This window comes from Petromyzon marinus, chromosome 3 (assembly GCF_048934315.1).
Source record: "Petromyzon marinus isolate PM22_M1 ecotype Great Lakes invasive population chromosome 3, UKy_Petmar_22M1.pri1.0, whole genome shotgun sequence".
In the NCBI taxonomy this organism is placed as follows: Eukaryota; Metazoa; Chordata; class Hyperoartia; order Petromyzontiformes; family Petromyzontidae; genus Petromyzon; species Petromyzon marinus.
The window spans coordinates 23,549,191-23,571,947 of NC_133669.1; the positions used below are offsets into that span (position 1 = coordinate 23,549,191).

The window sequence follows — 22,757 nt, forward strand, 5'->3', positions numbered from 1 at the left end:
ATAGACCTTGTCGTGTGCAGGTCCTCGAGGGTCGGTAGATTGCAGGCAATTACCTTCTCAGCAGTGTGGATGATACGCTGCAGTCTGCTCTTGTCCTTGGCAGTGGCAGCAGCGTACCAGACGGTTATGGAGGAGGTGAGGATGGATTCAATGATCGCTGTATAGAATTGCACCATCATTGTCTTTGGCAGGTTGAATTTCTTCAGCTGCCGTAGAAAGTACATCCTCTGTTGAGCTTTCTTAGTGAGGGAGCTGATGTTCAATTCCCACTTGAGGTCCCGGGAGAGAATAGTGCCCAGGAAGCGGAAGGACTCTACAATTTTGACTGGGGAGTCTAACAGGGTGATGGGGGTGAGTGGTGCTGTATTCTTCCTGAAGTCCACAACCATCTCAACTGTCTTTAGAGCATTTAGCTCTAAGTTGTTCTGGCTACACCAGGTCACCAGATTGTCAGCTTCCCACCTATAGTCAGACTCATCCCCACCAGAGATCAGCCCAATGAGGGTGGTGTCATCCGCAAACTTCAATAGTTTGACGGACAGATGATTGGAGGTGCAGCTGTTGGTATACAGGGAGAAGAGCAGAGGGGAAAGGACGCAGCCCTGAGGAGTTCCGGTGCTGATGGACCTGGAGCCAGAGACTTGTGTTCCCAGCTTAACGCACTGCTTCCTGTCAGACAGGAAGTCTGTGATCCATTTACAGGTGGTGTATGGCACGTTCAGCTGGAAGAGCTTGTCCTGAAGCAGGGCAGGGATGATGGTGTTGAAGGCAGAGCTGAAGTCCACAAACAGGATCCTGGCGTAGGATGCTGGGGCGTCCAGATGCTGTAGGGTGAAGTGGAGGGCCATGTTAACTGCATCGTCCACAGACCTGTTGGCTCTGTAGGCAAACTGAAGGGGGTCCAGGAGAGGGTCTGTGATGGCTTTGAGGTGTGCCAGGACCAGGCGCTCAAAAGACTTCATTACCACAGATGTAAGGGCGACCGGTCTGTAATCATTTAGTCCTGTTGGCCTTAGCTTTTTGGGCACAGGGATGATGGTGGAGGACTTGAGACAGGCTGGTACATGGCATGTCTCCAGGGAGGTGTTAAAGATGTTGGTGAACACCGGAGACAGCTGGTCAGCGCAGTGCCTGAGGGTGGCTGGAGAGACAGAGTCCGGCCCGGCTGCTTTGCGTGGATTCTGCCTCTTGAAAAGTCTATTAACTTCTCCCTCCTGAAAGGAGATAGTCGTCTCTGTAGTATTGGTGGGGGATGGGGCCTCTTGGGTTGGAAGGGGTGGTTCAGGACAGTCCAATTGTCTTTCAAATCTACAGTAGAACTCGTTCAGGTCGTTGGCTAGGCGGGAGTCGTTAGTGGTGTGGGGGGCTCTGGGTTTGTAGTTGGTGATCTGCCTGAGCCCTCTCCAGACAGAAGCAGCGTCGTTTGTAGAGAACTGGTGTTTTAGTCTCTCTGAGTACAGTCGTTTAGCCTCTCTCACCGCTTTGCTAAACCTGTTCTTCGACTCCTTGAATCTGTCTCTATCTCCACTCCTAAACGCTTCCTCCTTCTCCAACCTCAACCTTCTGAGCTTTGCTGAGAACCAGGGCTTATTGTTGTTAAAGTTCACCCTGGTACGTGTTGGGATACAGCAGTCCTCACAGAAGCTGATGTAGGACGTCACAGCCTCTGTGAGTTCATCCAGACTATTGGTAGCAGTCGTGAACATATCCCAGTCAGTACAGTCTAAGCACGCCCGCAAATCTTCCACAGCCTCACTGGTCCACTGTTTAGATGTCCTCACAGCAGGTTTACAGAGTTTTAGTTTCTGCCTGTATGCAGGAATCAGGTGGACCATGGCATGGTCAGAGTGTCCTAGTGCTGCTCGGGGGACGGCGTGGTAGGCTCTACTGACTGTAGTGTAGCAGTGATCCAGAGTGTTCCCTTCTCTGGTTGGGCATTTAATGAATTGTATGTATTTAGGGAGTTCGTGGCTGAGATTACCTTTGTTAAAGTCGCCAAGTACGATAACCAACGAATCTGGATTTGCTCGCTCCACACTCAGAATCTGATCGGCGAGCATGCGTTGGGCCTCTTTAACCTGAGGACAAGGCGGCAAATAAACTCCGACCAAAATGAGCGACGCGAACTCGCGAGGCGAGTAAAACGGTTTACAGGTTATAAAAATTGATTCAAGGAGTGGAGAACAATGTTGCAGAATCACTGTGACATCTACACACCAGCCACTGTTAATGTAAAAACAAATACCACCGCCTTTCGTCTTGCCGGAGAGTGCTATGTCACGATCCGATCTTACAAGATGGAATCCTGCTAGTTGTAGCGAAGTGTCCGGAATCAAATCACACAGCCATGTTTCCGTGAAGCACAATGCAGAAGCTGAAAGAAAGTATTTGTTTTTTACCATCAGTAGCTGAAGTTCATCCATTTTGTTGTACAGTGAACGTACGTTGGAGAGGAAAAAGCTCGGAAGCACTGTTCGGATCCCGCGTCTGCGTAGCCGTACTAGAGCCCCCGACCGTTTACCCCTTGGGCGGCGTTTCGTTGCTTGAGCAAAGCCTAGCGCGGCATTGACTAGAATGCCTACTAATTCTGCCGCTGGAAGCAGAAAAGTAGGAATTAAATCCACAGGAGTTGTTTCCCTGATATTTAAAAGTTCGTCTCTTGTTAGAGAACTCCGAAAATCTTGGCAAAACACTGAATTGACAGACAAAACAAGACAAAACAGGGCGCACCGACCGGCTGAGGCTACCATCATCAGCGCCATCTTCGCACCAGCACGGGTGTGCTGAACAGCAGGACTCTCTCACCAGCACTGGTGTGTTGAACAGTAGGCCCCTCTCACCAGCATGGGAGTGGTGAACAGCAGGCCCCTCTCACCAACACGGGTGTGATGAACAGTAGGCCTCTCTCACCAGCATGGGAGTGAACAGCAGGCCCCTCTCACCAACACGGGGGTGATGAACAGCACGCCCCTCACACCAGCACGGGTGTGATGAATAGTAGGCCTCTCTCACCAGCACGGGTGTGATGAACAGCAGGCCCCTCTCACCAGCACGGGTGTGTTGAACAGCAGGCCCCTCTCACCAGCACGGGTGTGTTGAACAGCAGGCCCCTCTCACCAGCACGGGTGTGTTGAACAGCAGGCCCCTCTCACCAGCACGGGTGTGCTGAACAGTAGGCCCCTCTCACCAGCACGGGTCTGTTGAACAGCAGGCCCCTCTCACCAGCACGGGTGTGTTGAACAGCAGGCCCCTCTAACCAGCACGGGTGTGTTGAACAGCAGGCCCCTCTCACCAGCACGGGTGTGCTGAACAGTAGGCCCCTCTCACCAGCACGGGTCTGTTGAACAGCAGGCCCCTCTCACCAGCACGGGTGTGCTGAACAGTAGGCCCCTCAACACGGGTGTGCTGAACAGCAGGCCTCTCTCACCAACACGGGTGTGCTGAACAGTAGGCCCCTCAACAGCAGGCCCCTCTCACCAGCACGGGTGTGCTGAACAGCAGGCCCCTCAACACGGGTGTGCTGAACAGCAGGCCTCTCTCACCAGCACCGGTGTGCTGAACAGCAGGCCCCTCTCACCAACACGGATGTGATGAACAGCAGGCCCCTCTCACCAGCACGGGTGTGCTGAACAGCAGACCCCTCAACACGTGTGAGCTGAACAGCAGGCCTCTCTCACCAGCACGGGTGTGCTGAACAGCAGGCCCCTCTCACCAGCACGGGTGTGCTGAAAAGCAGGCCCCTCTCACCAGCACGGGTGTGTTGAACAGCAGGCCTCTCTCACCAGCAAGGGTGTGCTGAACAGCAGGCCCCTCAACACGGGTGTACTGAACAGCAGGCCTCTCTCACCAGCACGGGTGTGATGAACAGCAGGCCCCAAAACAGCAGGCCTCTCTCACCAGCACGGGTGATACAGGTAACAAGCTGAGATTAGGAGCACTCCCTTTAAGAGTGTGTGCTCCTAATCTCAGCTCGTTACCTGTATAAAAGACACCTGGGAGCCAGAAATCTTTCTGATTGAGAGGGGGTCAAATACTTATTTCCCTCATTAAAATGAAAATCAATTTATAAAATTTTTGACAAGCGTTTTTCTGGATTTTGTTGTTGTTATTCTGTCTCTCATTGTTCAAATAAACCTACCATTAAAATTATAGACTGATCATTTCTTTGTCAGTGGGCAAACGTACAAAATCAGCAGGGGATCAAATACTTTTTTCCCTCACTGTAAGGCTTACTGCAGGTGTAATGGTCCGCTTGAGGCGCACACTCAACTTGGAGGCAACACTATTTATTAACACATAACACCAACGTGAATACTATACATAAGGTAGTGACCACCGTTCCTAATCTCACTAACACTCGTCGAACACTACACAGCGTGACCAAGGCAGGTGACGGCTGCTTGGTCACGAACGACGATCGGAGACTTGAGGACTTCTCATGGCGTCTTCATCCCGGAGTAGAACAGCCCAGCTCCCCGTTCACACCCCGCTTATAACCCCTCCGGCGTGGCTGGCTCCGCCCCAGGCCACGCCCCCCAACCAGGTGACCTCCAAGTTTCCCCCAGTGGCCCCTGGCCCCCCTTTATCCAGTCACGTGTCCTGTTGGGTTCACGCGGAGTGCCACGGCCTGACACGACCCCCGTGACACCCGCCTACAGCCCCCATACCGAGCTGGCACGGTAGTGACGTCATGTGTCCCTACGCTCATACAGTCCTGACATGGTAGTGATGTCATGTCACTATATCACCCCCCCCCCCCCCGTGTAACACACAGGCCTCTCGGCTGTAACGCAACTATGGAAAAAATGGAAAGGTGTGCCTCCCAAAAAGCAACGTCAATAAATAACCGGCGACCGAGAATAAATACTGCGAATAACATGTACACATACCGCGAGGGAGGGAGGGAAGAACGCATGGAAGGAGGGGAATTAACGACAACAACAAATGTACATGAACCGGTTAACTCGCTTACCCCTGACAGCACGGTGCATTCATGTAAAATCACGCGTGCGCAGTACAATAAAAAAAAATGGCAGGTTCAGCCAATGACCTCCATGACATGTGAGCGTGACTGTGTGACCGACGGTGTAGGCAACCAGCAAGGTGTGTGAGAGTCAATACAAAGCGAGCAGATTTTGAATGAGTCCGTGTGGCCGGACCTCCAGGCGAGGTGGGCCCAAGCTCCCTGAAAGCCCGGGTGGGACTTGAATACTGGCCGACTGGCACGGTCCCTCCATAGGTGATAACGGCGTCGGCGGAGAACGGCTGGTCAACAGCCGCTCCACACCCATCAGAGCGTCCGGAGGAGCAGCAGCCGACGGCGTCGAGGGTGTCACGCACTCCGGTCCTTAGGGTCCCTTAAAGGTGATGGCTGCCTGGGAAGACGACGATGGCGGCCCGAACTGCCCTCGACGTGCAGCGCGGCACCCCAAGGAGACGTGCCCTGGCAGCCCGCAGTTGTAGCAGACAAACGCGGCTGTAGCCCGGACGAGGGAAGGTCCCTCGAGGACGATTACGTCTCCCTCGTCGCTCCGCATCGCGCCTCCGTCCTCCTCCGCCATCGACCGCGGCACAAGCTGGGGCAGGCTCGTCCTCTTCCGACGCGTCGAGCACCTCCGCAGGTGCAGTGCACGCCACCAGCCCCGTTCGTCGCTTTAGACTCAGGTGAGCCTGAATGCATCGGGTGATCGTGAGGGACGACGGATCGTCCACCTCCGTCGCTGACAAGGCAACGTTTAACTCCTTCGCCAACGCCAGCAACCGCTCCACGACCAATGAATCAACTTCCGCCGGCTCCATCTTCGGAAACGCTGTTGGCGCCAAGGACAGCAGAGCACTGCAGAAGGCGAGGGCGCGTCTCGGTTTCCCCTCGCCTTCGCTCATTCGAACGCCTCCCAGTCCCCGCCAGCTGCTATGAACTCCCGGACGAATGGGAGTCGCCGTTGCGGCACTCGAACGTCCCGCGGCGAGGCTGGCGGGAGGGGGGAAATGGCGGGGCTCCGCTTCGCGCGTTCCCACCAAGATGGCCGACCAAACGGTCGGGCGGCGTGGCGGGAGAATCGCGCGTGCGGATGGCAGCAGCAGCGAGGTCAACGTCACGTGGCTCTGGGGCTGCCTCCTCCGTCGGCGGCTCCTCAGCGTCGAGCTCGGCGACCAGCACGGCCGCGGCGCCCAGCAGCTCAGCGAGGTGGGCGCGGGCAGGGCGGCGAATCTTCGATCGCGATGACGCGGCTGCTTAAGTCACGCAGCGCTGCTCCGCCGGCGGCGAAGTCTCGTCTGAACTTTCCGGGGCGGCCATCCCCGGGGCTGTCAGAGGGATGGTTTCTACGTCGTCTTCGTCACCCGAGGAGTATCTGGCAGGTTTTCTGTGACGTGTGAACATATCGCCTCACTATAGCTAAGTCTAGAATTAAAAATTGTGCCACTTCTGACACCAGTTGTACAGTCCCGACATAATGCCGTCATATGTCACTACACAGGTAAGTTATCATCAGATCGCATCCTTGGGAGCAAGATCAACTGACACATTTATTGATAAACTGAAAACTTTGTGTAAAGATTGACAACTAATGCAATCCGCAACTGCTAAACTTGGTGTTTAATCAATGCTCCTTCAACTATTTTTTTTTACCACATGACAGCAGTTTATATATTGCACCTCCCAAGGTCAAGGCTTCCAAAAATCCATGAAAATGCTGACGATCACCTTTTTATGATAATCTTATCAAAATCAGCCACTGTGAATCTGCTTCTGGATGAAGGCCCTCCACATTTAAAGTCAGCATGGGATTTGTTTGACCGCACATGACCACACTGGCCACTGTAATACATCACTCACCACTGATGTTGGCCGTAGCCACAAATCAAACTATTTTAATTGTAACCACGATACCGTCCACCCGCGCTTCATAGCACGCTAAGGATATTATTTTTTTCTGGTCCCTGTGAAATGTGTATTTATACTGGAAACCTCCACTACTGTGGTAAATACACAATTAGCACTGCCTCGTAAACATGCACATGAGAAGTAGAATATAAAACAAATTAAATTACAAATATGCAAAAACTAACTTTTTTTACAGTTGTAAACATAACCTGTACTATCAAATAACATTAAACAATTGGCAGGAACCAGTTACACAGTGGTTAGAGTGCTGCGCTGTGAACCTGGCGACCCAAGTTCAATTCCTGTCCACGGTTAACATCAGTGGCGAGCAATATCCAACATGCACTGTGTGACAAAGATCCGCCGTATAGACTGAACAGGTGCTGTTAACGAGCAGGAATCATACTCGGGTCGCTGGGTTCGTGGTGCAGCGCGCGAACCACTGCGCCACCACTCTCAAACACTGACCAGTGTGGTGAAGTATTGTCTAACAACCCCCATGACCGACACGTGTCCTTCATCTAGCAGTGGATTAAAAAAAATGGACGTTATCCTTGATAATTAATTAGTATATTTAACACGGGGCCTCAGACAAGCCCTAAACGCCGATCAGTGCAATTATTTTTAGGCGTTTAATTGCCACGTGGGCCCTCACAAAAATGAATTCTCATCTGCGCGCCCGTTGTTCGTGCTCGTATTAAAATGGACCTCGGCGGAGGGCGGTTGATGAAAGTGAGCGGCTGTTGCTTTCATCGCAATCTTTTGAACGCGAGTCTGCATCGGATAAAACGCAGCCAAACGTTAACCCTTCTACCCCTACCCCCCCCCACCTCCCCGTTCCCATAAACGCCGCACCCTCCTCCTAGGGTGCGCGCACGAGGCAAGCGCTCCCAGGAGCGTGGAGGTGAGATGATTGCGCGCGTATCTGATACGATCCAAAACCGTTTCAAGTGCGTTCGTGTCAGCCACTCTGAAACTGGGAAACAATCCGTTCCGGCCATCACATCCGGCGGCCGGAATTAATTCAAGCATGAGTTGCTGCTCGTATGCGATCAGCGGCTCACGCGTGCGATCCCGGATTTTCTTCCAAGATTGCGTTCGCATATCTTGAAAAAACCCTCCGCGGATTCGCTCCTGCCCACCCCTCGCCTCTCATCTCACTCTATTCCCTCCCCGCGCACATTCTGGATGGTTCGGTCAAGCAGTCAAAGCGCTGGCCACGGAAGCCTCCAGTCAACCTTCAGTCAGTGGAAGGTCGCCCATTTCGTTTGCTGCCCCCCATCGTCTGGAACGTTCCTGTATGTGCAATGTATGTTGAACTTCTTTCCCAACGTACGTGGTCACCCGCGCTCATCAGAGGTTTAGTACAGAACAGAACATACTTTGCCGCACAGCTCCCTGCTGCCCGCAATGTAGCCCCGCAGCAACCCATTGCAACTTCATTGTCCGGGGTCATCGCCTAACACTATCCAGGCTCACCCCTGCTTAGCTTCTGAAATCTGACAAGGTCGGCACATTCTAGATGGCATCATTAGACCTCCTTTGCCAGTACCAAAATGTAATAATGGGGTTTTTCCCCTTTTTTTCTGGCAACAAAACTGAAACCTTTTTACAAGGATTCATGTTTACTGCATTAACCACAATACCTGCAGTCAAAATGCAAACAAAAACATACTATGATAATATATGATGCATTGTCCTTGAAACTGATTGGTCACACCAAGGGACGGCTTTCTTTTGAGCCTCGACCCAATTGGTGCTCGACCAGATGACGCCAAAAGGCGTCACACAGCTCAGAGACAATGCCACTATCAAAGTAATGAGGGCTCGGGGTGAGCATCTACATCATTAGACCTCCTTTGCCAGTACCACAATGTGATAATAGGATTTTTCCCCTTTTTTTTCTGGTGACAAAACTGAAACCTTTTTACAAGGATTCATGTCTGCATTAACCACAATACCTGCAGTCAAAATGCAAACAAAAACATACTATGAAAATATATTAATATATTATTAATATAATAATATATTAAATAAACCTACCATTAAAATTATAGACTGATCATTTCTTTGTCAGTGGGCAAACGTACAAAATCAGCAGGGGATCAAATACTTTTTTCCCTCACTGTATGAAGCTCTTTTCCACAGACGTCCAATAGGGGCGGGTCAGAACGTTACAACAAAACAATAGCAGTACAAAGTATAGGAACGGTAAACGAATATCTTAAATACCATATAAATAAAACTAAACACTGAGCTATTCGATTCTTTTTCAGAAGCGACCTGGCCACAAATGATAGCTCAACGAAGTGGCTTATCACGTGGAGCTTTGAGATTTGCGCGACTCCACGGGGAAAACGACGTGGGACGTGGTTTGTGTGGCTCCACAGGGAGACGGAGGCACCCACCTGGCTCCCGGTGATGCTCCACATGACGTGGGGCCTGGGAAAGCCCTGCATGGTGCAGGCGAGCTCCAGGCTCTCGTTCACATCAACGCACGTGCTCGGCTGTCCATGCAGCGCTGGGGGACCTGCGGAGAAGCATGGACCAGCAGGCAGGGACAGTTGATGAACAACAAAAAAAGGAATAGGCTTTACCCTTTCCGGCAAGGATACAGGTGTTCGAACACCAAATAGAACACCTCTCATCAAGTCTGCATTAACCACGCACGTTTGTGGTAAAACATGCAGGGAAAAGTGCTTTGATGATTTTTTTTGTGTATTGTCCTTGACGCTGATTGGCCTACACCAGAGACGGCCTCTTCTGTGGCCTTGTCTCACCAGTGTTAGACCAGAGAACACACAGAGTCAATGCAAATGTCAAAGCATTAATAACTCGGGCCGAGCTGCTATATCTATGGGACCCATGAACAGGGACAGCGTTTTTACAAATAATAACATTAACATACAAAAACTAAACCATTCTTTTTATTTTACCAGGTAAGGCCCACTGAGCTATTTATTTCCTTTTTCGAAGCGACCTGGCCACAATGATAGCTCAAGGAAGTGGCTTATCGTGTGGAAATTTATATCAGCCAAATACTGAAAACCCATGTTGATCCTGAATGCGGAGGGAAAAACCGGAGGACCGGCAGAAAAAAAACACACGGCTACGGGGAGAGAGACACGCAAACTCCAAGTATACCAGCGTCAAGTTCGGGATTGGACCCACAAACTCCTGCATACCGGGCGAGGCCGTTAACATTTTGCCACCGTGGCAAGATGTTAACATTAAATTATAAGAATAATAGTAGTAGTGATGATGATGATAATCCTTTCCATACCCCAACACAAAGTGTCCGTTCGGTTCTGTCGCTGAGCAGCGCGTACTCTCCGGGAGAGAGAACACGTCCACAGAAGAGGATATCACAGAGCCACCTCTGAGATCCCGTCCGAGTGACCTCGATTCCACACAGCAGGGGGCAGCGCCTTACCACCAGCCCCGCTACTGAGACCAATTTGGGAGGCAGGATGGTGGCCCATTGGTTGACACTCCTGCCTCGCAGCAAGAATGGCCTGGGCTCGATTCCCAATTCGGGCACCTTCCCTCCTCTGTGGAGTTTGGATGTTCTTCCCCCCTTTTCTGCACGGGTTTCCTCAGGGTTCTCTGGTTTCCAGCCATGTCACTAATGTTGGCCAAACATCCCGTGGTTGAAAATCACATCGCAATTTATTCAAATGGGATGATACATTGCAACAGCGTCCCCTACCGCAAAAGAGTCTTGAAACTTAGTGAGGCTTTCCTTTGTAAACAAGCGGAACATTAGTAAATCAATGGTCGTCACATGGCAATAAATCCATTTATGAGTCAAACCGATATTTTAAAATGTAAAAAACGTAATTTTGCCCAAAAAAAGTGCGGAACTATATTTTATTTCGATTTAAAGCTTTCGTGACTGCAGGGATTCATATTCTTAGTTATATTTACGTGGCTTTACCGAAAGAACCAAGAATATATATTTTATTTGTTTTCTATTTGTGCGTATAGCCATTGGTGACTAGGCTGAGACCACCAACTCAGTATGCTCAACAATCACCCAGTTGAGTCACACGTGCCTGCATTTTGGATTGGAACCCAGGGTCTCAGCACACTTGGGTGACCTCTGAGCCACCATGCTCCATCTCACGAGCGAGGTCTAAAATAGTCATGTCCTTTATTTTTATCACACTATTTTCAAGAGGGTCTCGCAATGGGATGATTGGTCAATTCCATTCATGAGAATTTGGAACGTGCAAAGAAATTATATTACAGGGAGAGAGCCTACTGACACATATAAGGAGATAAATCCTCAAAGCTCCACATGATAAGCCACTTCGTTGAGCTATCATTTGTGGCCAGGTCGCTTCTGAAAAATAATCGAATAGCTCACTGTTTAGTTTTATTTATATGGTATTTAAGGGATTCGTTTACCGTTCCTATACTTTGTGATGCTATCGTTTTGTTGTAACGTTCTGACCCGCCCCTACTGGACGTCTGTGAAAAAGAGCTTCATAGCTCATCGGATTCCTCCTGCAGTATAAATAAACATTCTGATTCTGACATCGATTGCTGCATTGCCATCGCCTGGCCAGCACGCAACCCACGCTGACACGAGCACCGTCTTCCCTGGCACTCTCCCATCCACGACCACCCAGGCTCCGTCCTGCTCAGCTGTTCGTATGCCACAAGATCGGGTGAATTCAGGGTGATTTGGTCACACTCACTGGATGATGGAAGAGGCTGTGTTGGCAGGGAGGAGCGAGTGGAAATTGTGGGGGCGGGGGGGCAACTGAGATGGCCGTGTCAGAAGCTGAAGGGTAGCTGCGTGGTGCTGGGCTCATGATGATGATCCACAGCACTGCTCATTTATTGGGTTTTATTCTGGACAAACACCCATTACTAAAGCAGATTCTCAAGTTACCGTGAGATGACTGCAGGAGAAAGAAAAAAAACCCCTTAACAATGAACTTGGCTTTTAATTAAATTTGCTAAAATTCCAACTCGAAGGCTTAAGGATGTGATTGACACGTGATGAATACTCGTTGTAATGCAGTACAAGGTGTGGCCCGCGTGTGTGCATAAAGAGGAGGCTTATCGAGGGGAAAGCAGAGGTTGTTCTATGACATAATCTTGGAGATGGGGGTTGGGGGTCCTCTGACGAAGTGTGATGCGCTGATAGCTGCGTAATAATTCCCAATGGAGATTTCGTCATATCACGGGACGCCGCCCGTATCCACAGCTGGGATATAATTGGGAAATAAAGCAGCAGCAGCAACAACAAAACTAATAAAGAAGTGGAGGCCTTGTGAACACGACGTACAAACATCCGTGTAACTTGAAGCGACGCAATGAGAATAATCTGGAGGGAGGATTGCCTTGGGCAGCACTTCCACGTTGTGAAGTGGATTTGCGTTACACCGGCCCGAAACGAGGGGGTGTGCATGAGTCATTGGGAGACTTAATGAGAGCGCCGCTTTAATCCGTGAGGCTCTAACGAAGATGACAATTAAGACGTGTGCAATCTTGCTGATCATGACAAAAAAATAAAGCCGCGGAGCAAATTTAAATACATTTTGAGAACGTTGGCAGTTTTTTTTTTATCATTTGCATATATGAATGCGAGGGGGGAAAAAACAATTATTGAATGTATATTCTTTGGGTCTTTCGGTAAAGTCACGTACATAGGTTAAAATTAATTTTAAAAAGTAAAATCTACAAAAACCACGACGTTTCGACCACAACACAAGCGATCGTCATCAGGAGGATGGTCGAAACGTCGTGGTTTTTGTTTATTGTATTTTTTATTCATTTGAACCTATCTACGTGACTTTACCGAAAGACCCAAAGAATATGAATTCCTGCAGTCACGAAAGCTTTAAGTCAAGAATTATTGAATGTCTACTGGACATCTGTGAAAGAGAGCTTCGTTGCTCATCGTATTCCTCCAGGATAAATAAAGATTCTGATCTGATCCTTAATCATCTTTAAGCAGACGCCCTTCACGGTCCGTCTTTTAAAATGATCGATCACGCCAAAAACATTAACCGATCACATTTTTTCCTCTCACGAGCAATGTCTCACGCAATATGTCCCCGTGTTTACGGCGAGCGCCGTGCGATTTGACGAGAAGCGAGAGTGGGGAGGCTAGCAGGCGAGCGAGTGGGCGAGCGGGGGGGGCGAGCAAGTGGGCGAGCGGGGGGGGTGATCGGGGGGGACGAGCGAGCGGGCGAGTGAGTGAGTGGAGCGAACGACCTTCCACAAGCACTTGCACGGAGCTGTTGCGGCTCAGGTCCGGCACCTCCTCCAGCGTGCACACGCACGTGTACACGCCCATGTCCGTGTAGCCCACGTTCTGCTTCCTCAGCTTGAAGCCCTTGAGCAACACCTGGTCGTTCTGCGGGGCCGCACGCACCACAGACACCGAACCCCGATTGAGCGCTCGCTCTGGCGACGCTTCCTCAACCAAGCTCATGAGCGGAGCGCCGGGCGAACGCCGCTCACCGTGACCTGCTCGTGTGCGTGTCATCACGTGCCCGCTGCGGCCGACACCAGCGGCGATTATTATCTGAACCGGTCCTGGGCCTCCACTAGGCCGGCTCAAATGAGTAATCCGGTGCAATGGTCAAACATCGCCGCAAAGGAGACAAAGGCAGCCGGGCATACTGCTGGTCACCCACTCTCTCGGTCGCCGTGTCGACCTTGATAGGTGCTCGCTAACAGCACGTATCCCATCATCTCTGCTACGTTCCTGACCTGTCTATTGATGTACCCTGGACACACCTAAATCAGGTGTATGGTGGGACACGTGCGCAAATCTTTCAAGTGAATTTTTACAGAAACCAAAATCTGCAACGTGAACCTTTTCTTAATCCTACAGAAAAAACACGCACACACACACACACATCGTTAAAACGTCGTCGACAGAGAGAGGGGAGAGGCGACGAGGTGGAGCGGGTTCTGCCGCACGGCTCACCTTGACCCAGCTACACACGAGGGTCGTGGATGCCTCGGCGGTGCACCACACGGCCAGCGTGCCCCCCCGTGGCACCACCACGGGTGCCCGCGAGCTGGGCGCCACCTCGCCCATGACTGGCCCGGGCACACGGAAAAATACAAAAAATAAACCCACGAGGGATGGAGAGAGGGGGGGAGAGAGAGGGAGAGGGAACGGTTTCACAATGAATGCACATGATGCAAATGTAGTTAGTTGATTAATGTTGCTGTCAGGTTTTTCATTTAGATTAGTCAGCTTGTCGCTGGAAACTCACAGGAACAACAACAACAACAACAAAAAGTGGTAGAAAAAGTAACCACCATGTCCAACTTGTGACAGCTCTGAATGAAACGTATACAGGCCCTGTGAGCTCCATGGGTTGTAGTCTGAAAACTCGGGTTTCAGGCTCGTCCACTTTTGAGAACGAGTGGCAGCCCTTCATGAAGCATTCCCCCATTCCAGCAATAAAAGCGGCGCTGGAAGAAACGTGAGGCTTGCTATGTGCACGCAACGCTTTCGCCGGCGGTGGGATGTCGCGGACGAGAACTTGCAGGGGCGCATCACTCGTCACCACCACCTGTGATGAACGACCCAAGTGGCACGTTGGGCGGGATCGCGCATCGCGAACGTCCAGCGGATGACTCAGTCCACACTCTTCACGGTGCTTGGTGCAAGCCAAGGAGACGAGAAGCTGCCTTCTCATCTCGACACCGCCAATTTGTTCAGAGGGCAAAACGCTGGGCGGGTTCCGAGCGGCGCTCTTACCAACGATTATTGCTCAGAAACCCCACGGGGAGTGGGGGGGGTTATGGTGGGGTGGGAGGGGGGAGGGGGTGCCAAGCGCTCGCCCAACCCCCACGCATCCCGCTCGCTCTCACAGTGCACGGAGAGGGCCTTGCGATCGGCGGTGAGGCCCGGTCCCGGTTGGCCGGGCGTCGTGACGGTCGGAGTGCAGGCGTAAACGCCCGAGTCGGAGCGCCGCACCGCCGGTACGGTGAGCCGCGCTCCCCGCACGCCCGTGGCCAGCCGCTCCCGCCTCTCCTCCTTCTCCTGGGCGCAGGGGAAGGGTTAAAGGCTTTGTGATGCGGCGCGGGGGGTGGGGGGGGGGAGAAAGCGGCTCTCCAGCTGAAAAATGAATGAATTAGGTGTTTTACATACCTCTGTCAAGAATAACTGATGATGCGCACCGACTATAAATGTGTAAAACGTTTTGTTTGGAATTTCAATCGAGAACTGACTGAAGCTTCCACCATTTATCTTGGATTTTTCGAGTCAACCTTCCGTGCATAATATTATCCAAAGCCAGCTCCATATTTTTAGATTTTTTTTGTTCCGTCAAAATGGGTTTATATTTCATATTAAATTGAATAATTGGTATGGCACTCTGCAAAAGTTTCGGTGTCAAAAATAAACCAGAAAATACGTAAGAAAATTATTCTATTATTTTGTGTCCCGCTGACACAACGCAGCTGAAAAGCGAGGAAGTATTTTCATTCGACAGCTCGACACGTGGTGTTGCTTTGCCCCTGCAGCCGACATTCTCACAGCATTTACCCAACAATCTCAAACGCACCTACCGTGACCATTCCTTGAAGCAAGTCCCCATCACATTATATATATATTTTTTTTCTTTTTCCCTTTCTCCATTAATCTTTCATCGGCCAGAGGGCTACACGACGGGCGTTGAGTCTAAGCAAAGAGTCGCAGGCGTGGTCGCCCTGCGTCGCCACCACAAGAGTCGTCACGTACAAAGACCCTGTAGAACTCGAAGGAAGAGGGCTGCGGGTTCCCGTCCGTGCTGCACTCCATGACGACGCTGTCCCCCTCCTTGACAGTGGCCGGCTCCACGATAAGCGTCACTCTCTGCGGGGGATCTGCGCTCCACAAAGATGCATGGGGGGGGGGGGGGGGCGGGGTGGGGGGGGGGGCACCACTTAGGGGGTGTAACGACGGTTCGGAATTTCGAAGCAGGATCTTGACTTTGTTTTTTTAGGCTGGCGGAATCCGATGAGCTGTGAAGCTCTTTTCTTACTTAGAGATGTCCAATAGGGGACGAGTTACAAAGTTACAACAACAATAATACAAAGTATAGGGAAGGTAAGTAAGTCACGAATTTTTTTTTAATAAATTGCCTTCATCCCCCCCCCCCACCTCCCCCTCCACGATATGAAGAATTGTCAACATTCCAGTTCACCAAATTATTATTATACTATAAACTAAACTTTTTTTATTTTAGCAGGTAAGGCCCACTGAGCCATATAGCTTTTTCCAGAGGCGACCTGGCCACAAATGATAGCTCAAAGAAGCAGCTTATCACGTAGACATTAATCGCGACCAAATGTATGTACCGTATGTTGAATTTATTTCGCCAACCATGCTAATCAAATCGATTGTCTGTTACTACTTTGTGACAATGATGAAGGTGAATGTAGCGGCCACTAGTGGCTATAGCTGTCTCATGAAGCAGTCACGTGGTGCATGTTTGAGTCTGAACGCGTTGCCGAGTCGTGAAGAAGAAAAAACTGCTATTAATAGATTGATCAATGCATCGTTATACGTCTTCCACATCAGGGCAGGGGAAGTTCGGTGAACAAAACGTTTCATTTCAAACAAGTGTGGGCGTCCACTGGCACAGGACGTCTCTTGCGAGAAAGCCGACCTGTACAAAAACAGGATGTACAAAACTAAAACTGCAGCATGAGCCATAAAAAAGGAAAACTTATTTACACGGCACTTGTAACGTTCAGTGGAAAACAGAACAACAATAATGCGTGGCGATATAAAACCGCACGGCAAAAATTACCAACTACATAAAAGCGCGTGAACGAAATACAAAATTTGCCCGTGAAATAAAAAAAATGAATTTAGTAAGAATACCAAAAAGCAATGCGTGCATTTACCATTACACAGTGGCACGGTGGAAATATTGATGGGGCAAGAGAACAAAGTGTAAAACGATCCATAATAAAACAACAAACATTTATATTATGAATGGCACCGAGCCATCCACCGTACTCACTGAATTCACGATGTGATGGTAAAACATATGATGCGCTGGCCCTTGTTCTTGTTGGTTCAATTTTTTTTATTGAAACCATTTTTCAATTTGTAGTCAAGACAATAGTGGCCAAGAGGCAGACCGCAACATGGGGAGGGGGGCACGGGATGAGATGGCACTGAGATTGGGAGTGCATGCAGATGCAAGACAGAGAGTTTCAAAGCATGTATGTATGTTGAACTTCTTTCGCACCGTACGTAGCCGACCATGCTAATAGGAGGATTGTAGGGAGTAAAATACACAAGTCCTTCATCCAGCAGCAAATTGAGAATGGCTGATCAACATTCGCGCTACGTTAAACAAGGGATGCGCTGAATTACGTGTCCTAACAATTTACATGCGAAGGGAGATTTTATTCAGAACATAGTTGACAACGTTCTTTGCTTGCCAAAAGGTTGCGTTGAACTGAGTGAACTTAAACGCAAGTGTTGCCCGTGAATAGAAATCAGAAATGGAGAAAGTCGAATTGTATGGCACGACTTTCTGGATCGTTCGTCGTGAGCGTTGCAAAAAAAACAACCACAGCAGCGGCTCGCCGTACCATTTTGCCCGCCAGCTGTTGAAAATTAATAAATGCTTAGCGCCAAAGCACAAAGTATGCTGCTCGACTGGTCACAACACTGTCAACACACCCACCACCGACAACACACCCACCACCAACACAACCATGAACAACACAACCACGAATATCACACCCAGCACCAACATAACCACGAACAAACACATCCACCACCAACACAACCACGAACAACACACCCACCACCAACACAACCACGAACAAACACACCCACCACCGACACAACCACGAACAACACACCCAGCACCAACATAACCACGAACAACACATCCACCACCAACACAACCACGAACAACACACCCACCACCAACACAACCACGAACAACACACCCAGCACCAACATAACCACGAACAAACACATCCACCACCAACACAACCACGAACAACACACCCACCACCAACACAACCACGAACAACACACCCACCACCGACACAACCACGAACAAACACATCCACCACCAACACAACCACGAACAAACACACCCACCACCAACACAACCACGAACAACACACCCACCACCGACACAATCACAAACAACACACCCACCACCAACACAACCACAAAGAAACACACCCACCACCGACACAACCACAAACAAACACACCCACCACCGACACAACCACAAACAAACACACCCACCACCGACACAACCACAAACAAACACACCCACCACCGACACAACCACAAACAAACACACCCACCACCGACACAACCACAAACAAACACACCCACCACCGACACAACCACGAACAAACACACCCACCACCGACACAACCACAAACAAACACACCCACCACCGACACAACCACGAACAAACACACCCACCACCGACACAACCACGAACAAACACACCCACCACCGACACAACCACGAACAAACACACCCACCACCGACACAACCACAAACAAACACACCCACCACCGACACAACCACGAACAAACACACCCACCACCGACACAACCACGAACAACACACCCACCACCGACACAACCACGAACAAACACACCCACCACCGACACAACCACGAACAAACACACCCACAACCGACACAACCACGAACAACACACCCACCACCGACACAACCACGAACAAACACACCCACCACCGACACAACCACGAACAACACACCCACCACCAACATAACCACGAACAAACACCCCCACCACCGACACAACCACGAACAACACACCCACCACCGACACAATCACGAACAACACACCCACCACCAACACAACCACAAAGAAACACACCCACCACCGACACAACCACAAAGAAACACATCCACCACCGACACAACCACAAACAAACACACCCACCACCGACACAACCACAAACAAACACACCCACCACCAACACAACCACGAACAAACACACCCACCACCGACACAACCACGAACAAACACACCCACCACCGACACAACCACGAACAAACACACCCACGACCGACACAACCACGAACAAACACACCCACGACCGACACAAGCACGAACAAACACACCCACGACGGACACAACCACAAACAACACACCCACCACCGACAAAGGACTCACAGTGCACCGTGACGTTGACGGCGGCAGACTTGAGAAGCTTTTGCTGCGGGGGCATTCCGGGGCCTTCGCCCGGCGCCCAGTGAAGGACCTCGCAGTGGTAGAGCGAGTCACGGTCGGCCCTGGAAGGCCTCGAGCGTAACTTTGAGGTCACGGAGAAAAGGCCGTCTGGCTGCACGGCCAACTCAGTCTCGGCTGCGGGAAAGGTCGCAAGGTCGGAGAGAAAAAGGACTTTTGTCAACATAAAAACTATTCAAAAAAGATATTTAATTTTACCAGGTAAGGCCCACTGAGCTGTATAGCTCTTTTTTCAGAAACGACCTGGCTACCACAAATGATAGCTGAACGAAGTGGCATATCGCGGGAAATTTATAGCAGCCAAATACTCAAAATTCGTGATGCTGATTCTAAACGCGGCGCGGAGAACTGGAGGATCTGGAGAAAAATCCACACCATCACAGGGACAGAGACATGCAAACCCCAAATATACAGCAGGGGTCAGGGTCGAGATCGAATTCATGGCCTCCAGGTGAAGTTGTTATCATCCCACCACGGTGACGATGGTCGGAGAGTTGTTTTTTTTTCCGGAGACATTCATACAGATTTGAATATCCGCGCCAGCTTGGACGCCATCCGTGCAGAAGCGACAGGTGCTTCATTATCCCACAGCAGAAGGCAGATTCATCTACCAGCTGAGGGTGCCTAAGTGCAGGCTTTGCAAGAATTTCAGTCATTATTTCAATACGTGTCACTTTATTTCCAGGTATTCTTTACGTGTCTGACTTTTTTAAGACTCTAAAAGTATTCACGCATTCGACTGTAGCCCCTTAAGTGCAAATTGTTATTTTTCTAAATGTATCTATGGTGAAAGGAATTACTCAATGGTAAATCCCTCTGTTATATACATGAACGTGTACGTATGGTGATATGTATAGATGTTGCATCATTTTTAACTGCTATATGTGAAGCGTAAAAAATAAAGCTTCAGTTGACCGAAAAATAGGGATGAAGCAACGATTAAACTTTGCCTGTGCAGACAATCCTTTCAAAGAAAGACACCAGTTTAGTTCTTTGAACGGTGCGACGTCTTTATACAACCGCCAACATGACACGCAGATTGTTGGCAAAACACTTACACATTATGGCTTTAATAAAAAAAAAATATACGCTCAAATGTCATTTGGGCCTATGCTGCTTGGTAAAAAAGACGCAGCACACGTCAATGTTAAGTGCCTGACATTGCACGTGCGCAGCTACACTGTGTTCAGGGACTAAACACGAGCTGTCAGTTTCTTGGAGAGTGACAAAAGAAAAAAACCCGGTGACATCCTCTGTTCTGTTCACTCCACATGTCGGCGACATCTGCAGCGAGTCACATGCAGCTGTGTGCACTCAAAGGCATCAATTAGCGCCGACACTTAAGCCCTCCGCGGAATTTAATCATACAAATTACGATGGATGACAGATTGATATCCTTTATTTCAAATCTGGTGGGAGCCACTATGAGGCTAAAAGACACTTTTACGAAAGGAGACTTCGGTTGCAAATGAAATATAACGCATTACGCGTGGTCATTACTTCACGAATTACAGTTAAACTTGGATTTAGTACAAATGTAGCAGCATAGCCCTGGCTGCTGGCAGGCAATGGGATCTGCGGTTTACAACAGCCCTGACGTCAGCAGACCACGTGATACACCAGAGGGGGGGTCTAGGGGAAAGGGCACACAAAGAACCGCTGGTAGGTTCTAGAAAGGGAGCGTGGCCGGGGGCGGAGCCAGGCCATGTTGACAGTATTAGAGGGGCCCCTGGATGGGACCTCGAGGCTGTCGTATGGAGTGGGATCCCCGCCGAGCTGCTTAAGTCTTCACCGCAGAGGGCTTAAGTCTCCGTCTTCACCATCTCGGGGCGTCACCAGTCAGGCGGCCTACCAACTGTCCTGGCTGAGTAACGTCGCTGACCATGGATGGACTTATTATAAAAGTGTTAACCCCGATGGTGCTTGTTAATAAAGAAGTGCCTCCAACTCTTAGTGTCTCCGAGTTTGTCACTACACAAATACTAACACTGCGCGGAGCAGTGGCGTGGTCAGCGCACTGCGCGATAGACCATGTGACCCGAGTTCAATTCAGCCATGACTGACTTCAGTGGCAAGTGTTATCAGAGCAGCTTCGAGCCCTCACCCCGATCTCATTTTCATAAATGTGTCAAACAAAAACTGCCATGACTGGTCCCGCATGAGCAGGCCTATGTTTCAATATTTTAATAATGACAAGCAATACAATAACCGCAATGTATTTTTTACGTAACAACTGACGTGGCTGCAAAGGTGTGCGTCACTTTTGCGGGGAGTGGGTTGGTGCACTGCATTACAAAGTTCGATTCCCGCTCACGATCAATAACAGTGGTGAATATCTTAACCTGTCCTGGGCCCCCTCGGGGCGACTCAGCCTACCTGGTGCAGCATGCAGTAAACATCGTCACTGGGGAGACAAAGGAGACTGGGCGTGGTACTTGCCAACACACCCGTCGTGTGCCATTCTGGCTATAAAATGTGCTCACTAACAGCACTATATGGGGGATCGTTGTCATTGTTCGTGTTGGTGGAGGTTGAAGGGGGTGGGGGGCTGGCGAATTCTGCATGTGCGACTCCGTTTGGCTGCCACGCACGGACAAACAAAGACAAAGATCCCCCATGTAGCCTTGACACACTCGTTAGGGTTAGTGCTCAGTGAGCACCTACGAAGGCCGGCAGGACACACGAGGGGGTCGGTGACCAACATCACGGCCGGCCGCCTTTGTCTCTCCAGCGGTGATGTTTACACACCGCGCCAGATTCGTAGCGCAGCACGCTAACCACCCCCCACCTGCAGATTTATCCATCTTCTCTCCATCCTTGTACCACACGATGACAGGCTCCGGGAACGCGTTGCTCGATGTGCAGGTGGCAATCTGTAAATCACCAGAGCGGGGGGCCATGAGGTACGGGGTGAAAAACTGTCCCGATCCAAGACAACGCGGTGCCATTTAAAAAAAAAAGTTTTTGTTTTACGGTAAGTACCTGCTCAAGCGTGTTGGCAGGAATGGGCAGGCTGTTTGCTGTTATTTTCGGAAGTGTCGGTTTACCTGTAACAACAAAAATATATATAAAGGTTTGAGACGCAGACCCAGCCTGGGTATAATTGGCACCGCTGTTAACTGAAGCCAATGGTTGCACGTCGCTCACACTTCCGTACGTGCCTTCGATTATCACGGTTGGCTACGTACGGTGCGAAAGATGTGCAACGTGCATACATGCAACATACATTCATCATCTTCCTACCGGTGCGTTGCATTGCACAGACGCATTCATGCGGTTGCTTACATCAACATTATCATAATCATCGTCATCATCATTGTACACCCTTTAAAAAAAAAAAGGAAAGACAGATGACATTAACAGAATGTGAGAACCCCGAGTTCTGAAGCTGCCAGCCCAACGGCTCCCAAGCTGTACCTGCATCGCGGCTGTCATCAGACACCAAACAGAAGCAGCCATTCATGACGCAGGGGCTACCACGTGGCTTTGTGAACCGCACGGCAATCTCTAAACTTGCCCGGTGCACGACCTGAGGAGGAATCGTCTGAGTGTCCATGGTGGGGGGGGGGGGGTGGTGGAGGCCGTCATGCATCCCACCCCGGGTGCATGGAACACGGACGGGGAAAGGAGGGCGATG

General features: G+C 50.2%; 1 protein-coding gene across 3 annotated transcripts in view; it reads right to left on the reverse strand.

Annotated features, from left to right (window-relative positions):
• The window catches only part of LOC116957480 (CD166 antigen-like), a 69,462-nt gene that overhangs the window by 10,325 nt on the left and 36,380 nt on the right, over positions 1 to 22,757 (reverse strand). For all 3 annotated transcript variants that reach the window (XM_076053053.1, XM_032979661.2, XM_032979666.2), the window contains exons 4-11: positions 22,103 to 22,167; positions 21,909 to 21,993; positions 19,046 to 19,237; positions 15,609 to 15,733; positions 14,738 to 14,909; positions 13,839 to 13,954; positions 13,118 to 13,259; positions 9,295 to 9,416 (exon numbers count right to left, since the gene is read on the reverse strand). In XM_076053053.1, coding sequence (XP_075909168.1) covers positions 9,295 to 9,416; positions 13,118 to 13,259; positions 13,839 to 13,954; positions 14,738 to 14,909; positions 15,609 to 15,733; positions 19,046 to 19,237; positions 21,909 to 21,993; positions 22,103 to 22,167 — 1,019 coding nt within the window. The remainder of the gene's footprint in view (positions 1 to 9,294; positions 9,417 to 13,117; positions 13,260 to 13,838; positions 13,955 to 14,737; positions 14,910 to 15,608; positions 15,734 to 19,045; positions 19,238 to 21,908; positions 21,994 to 22,102; positions 22,168 to 22,757) is intronic.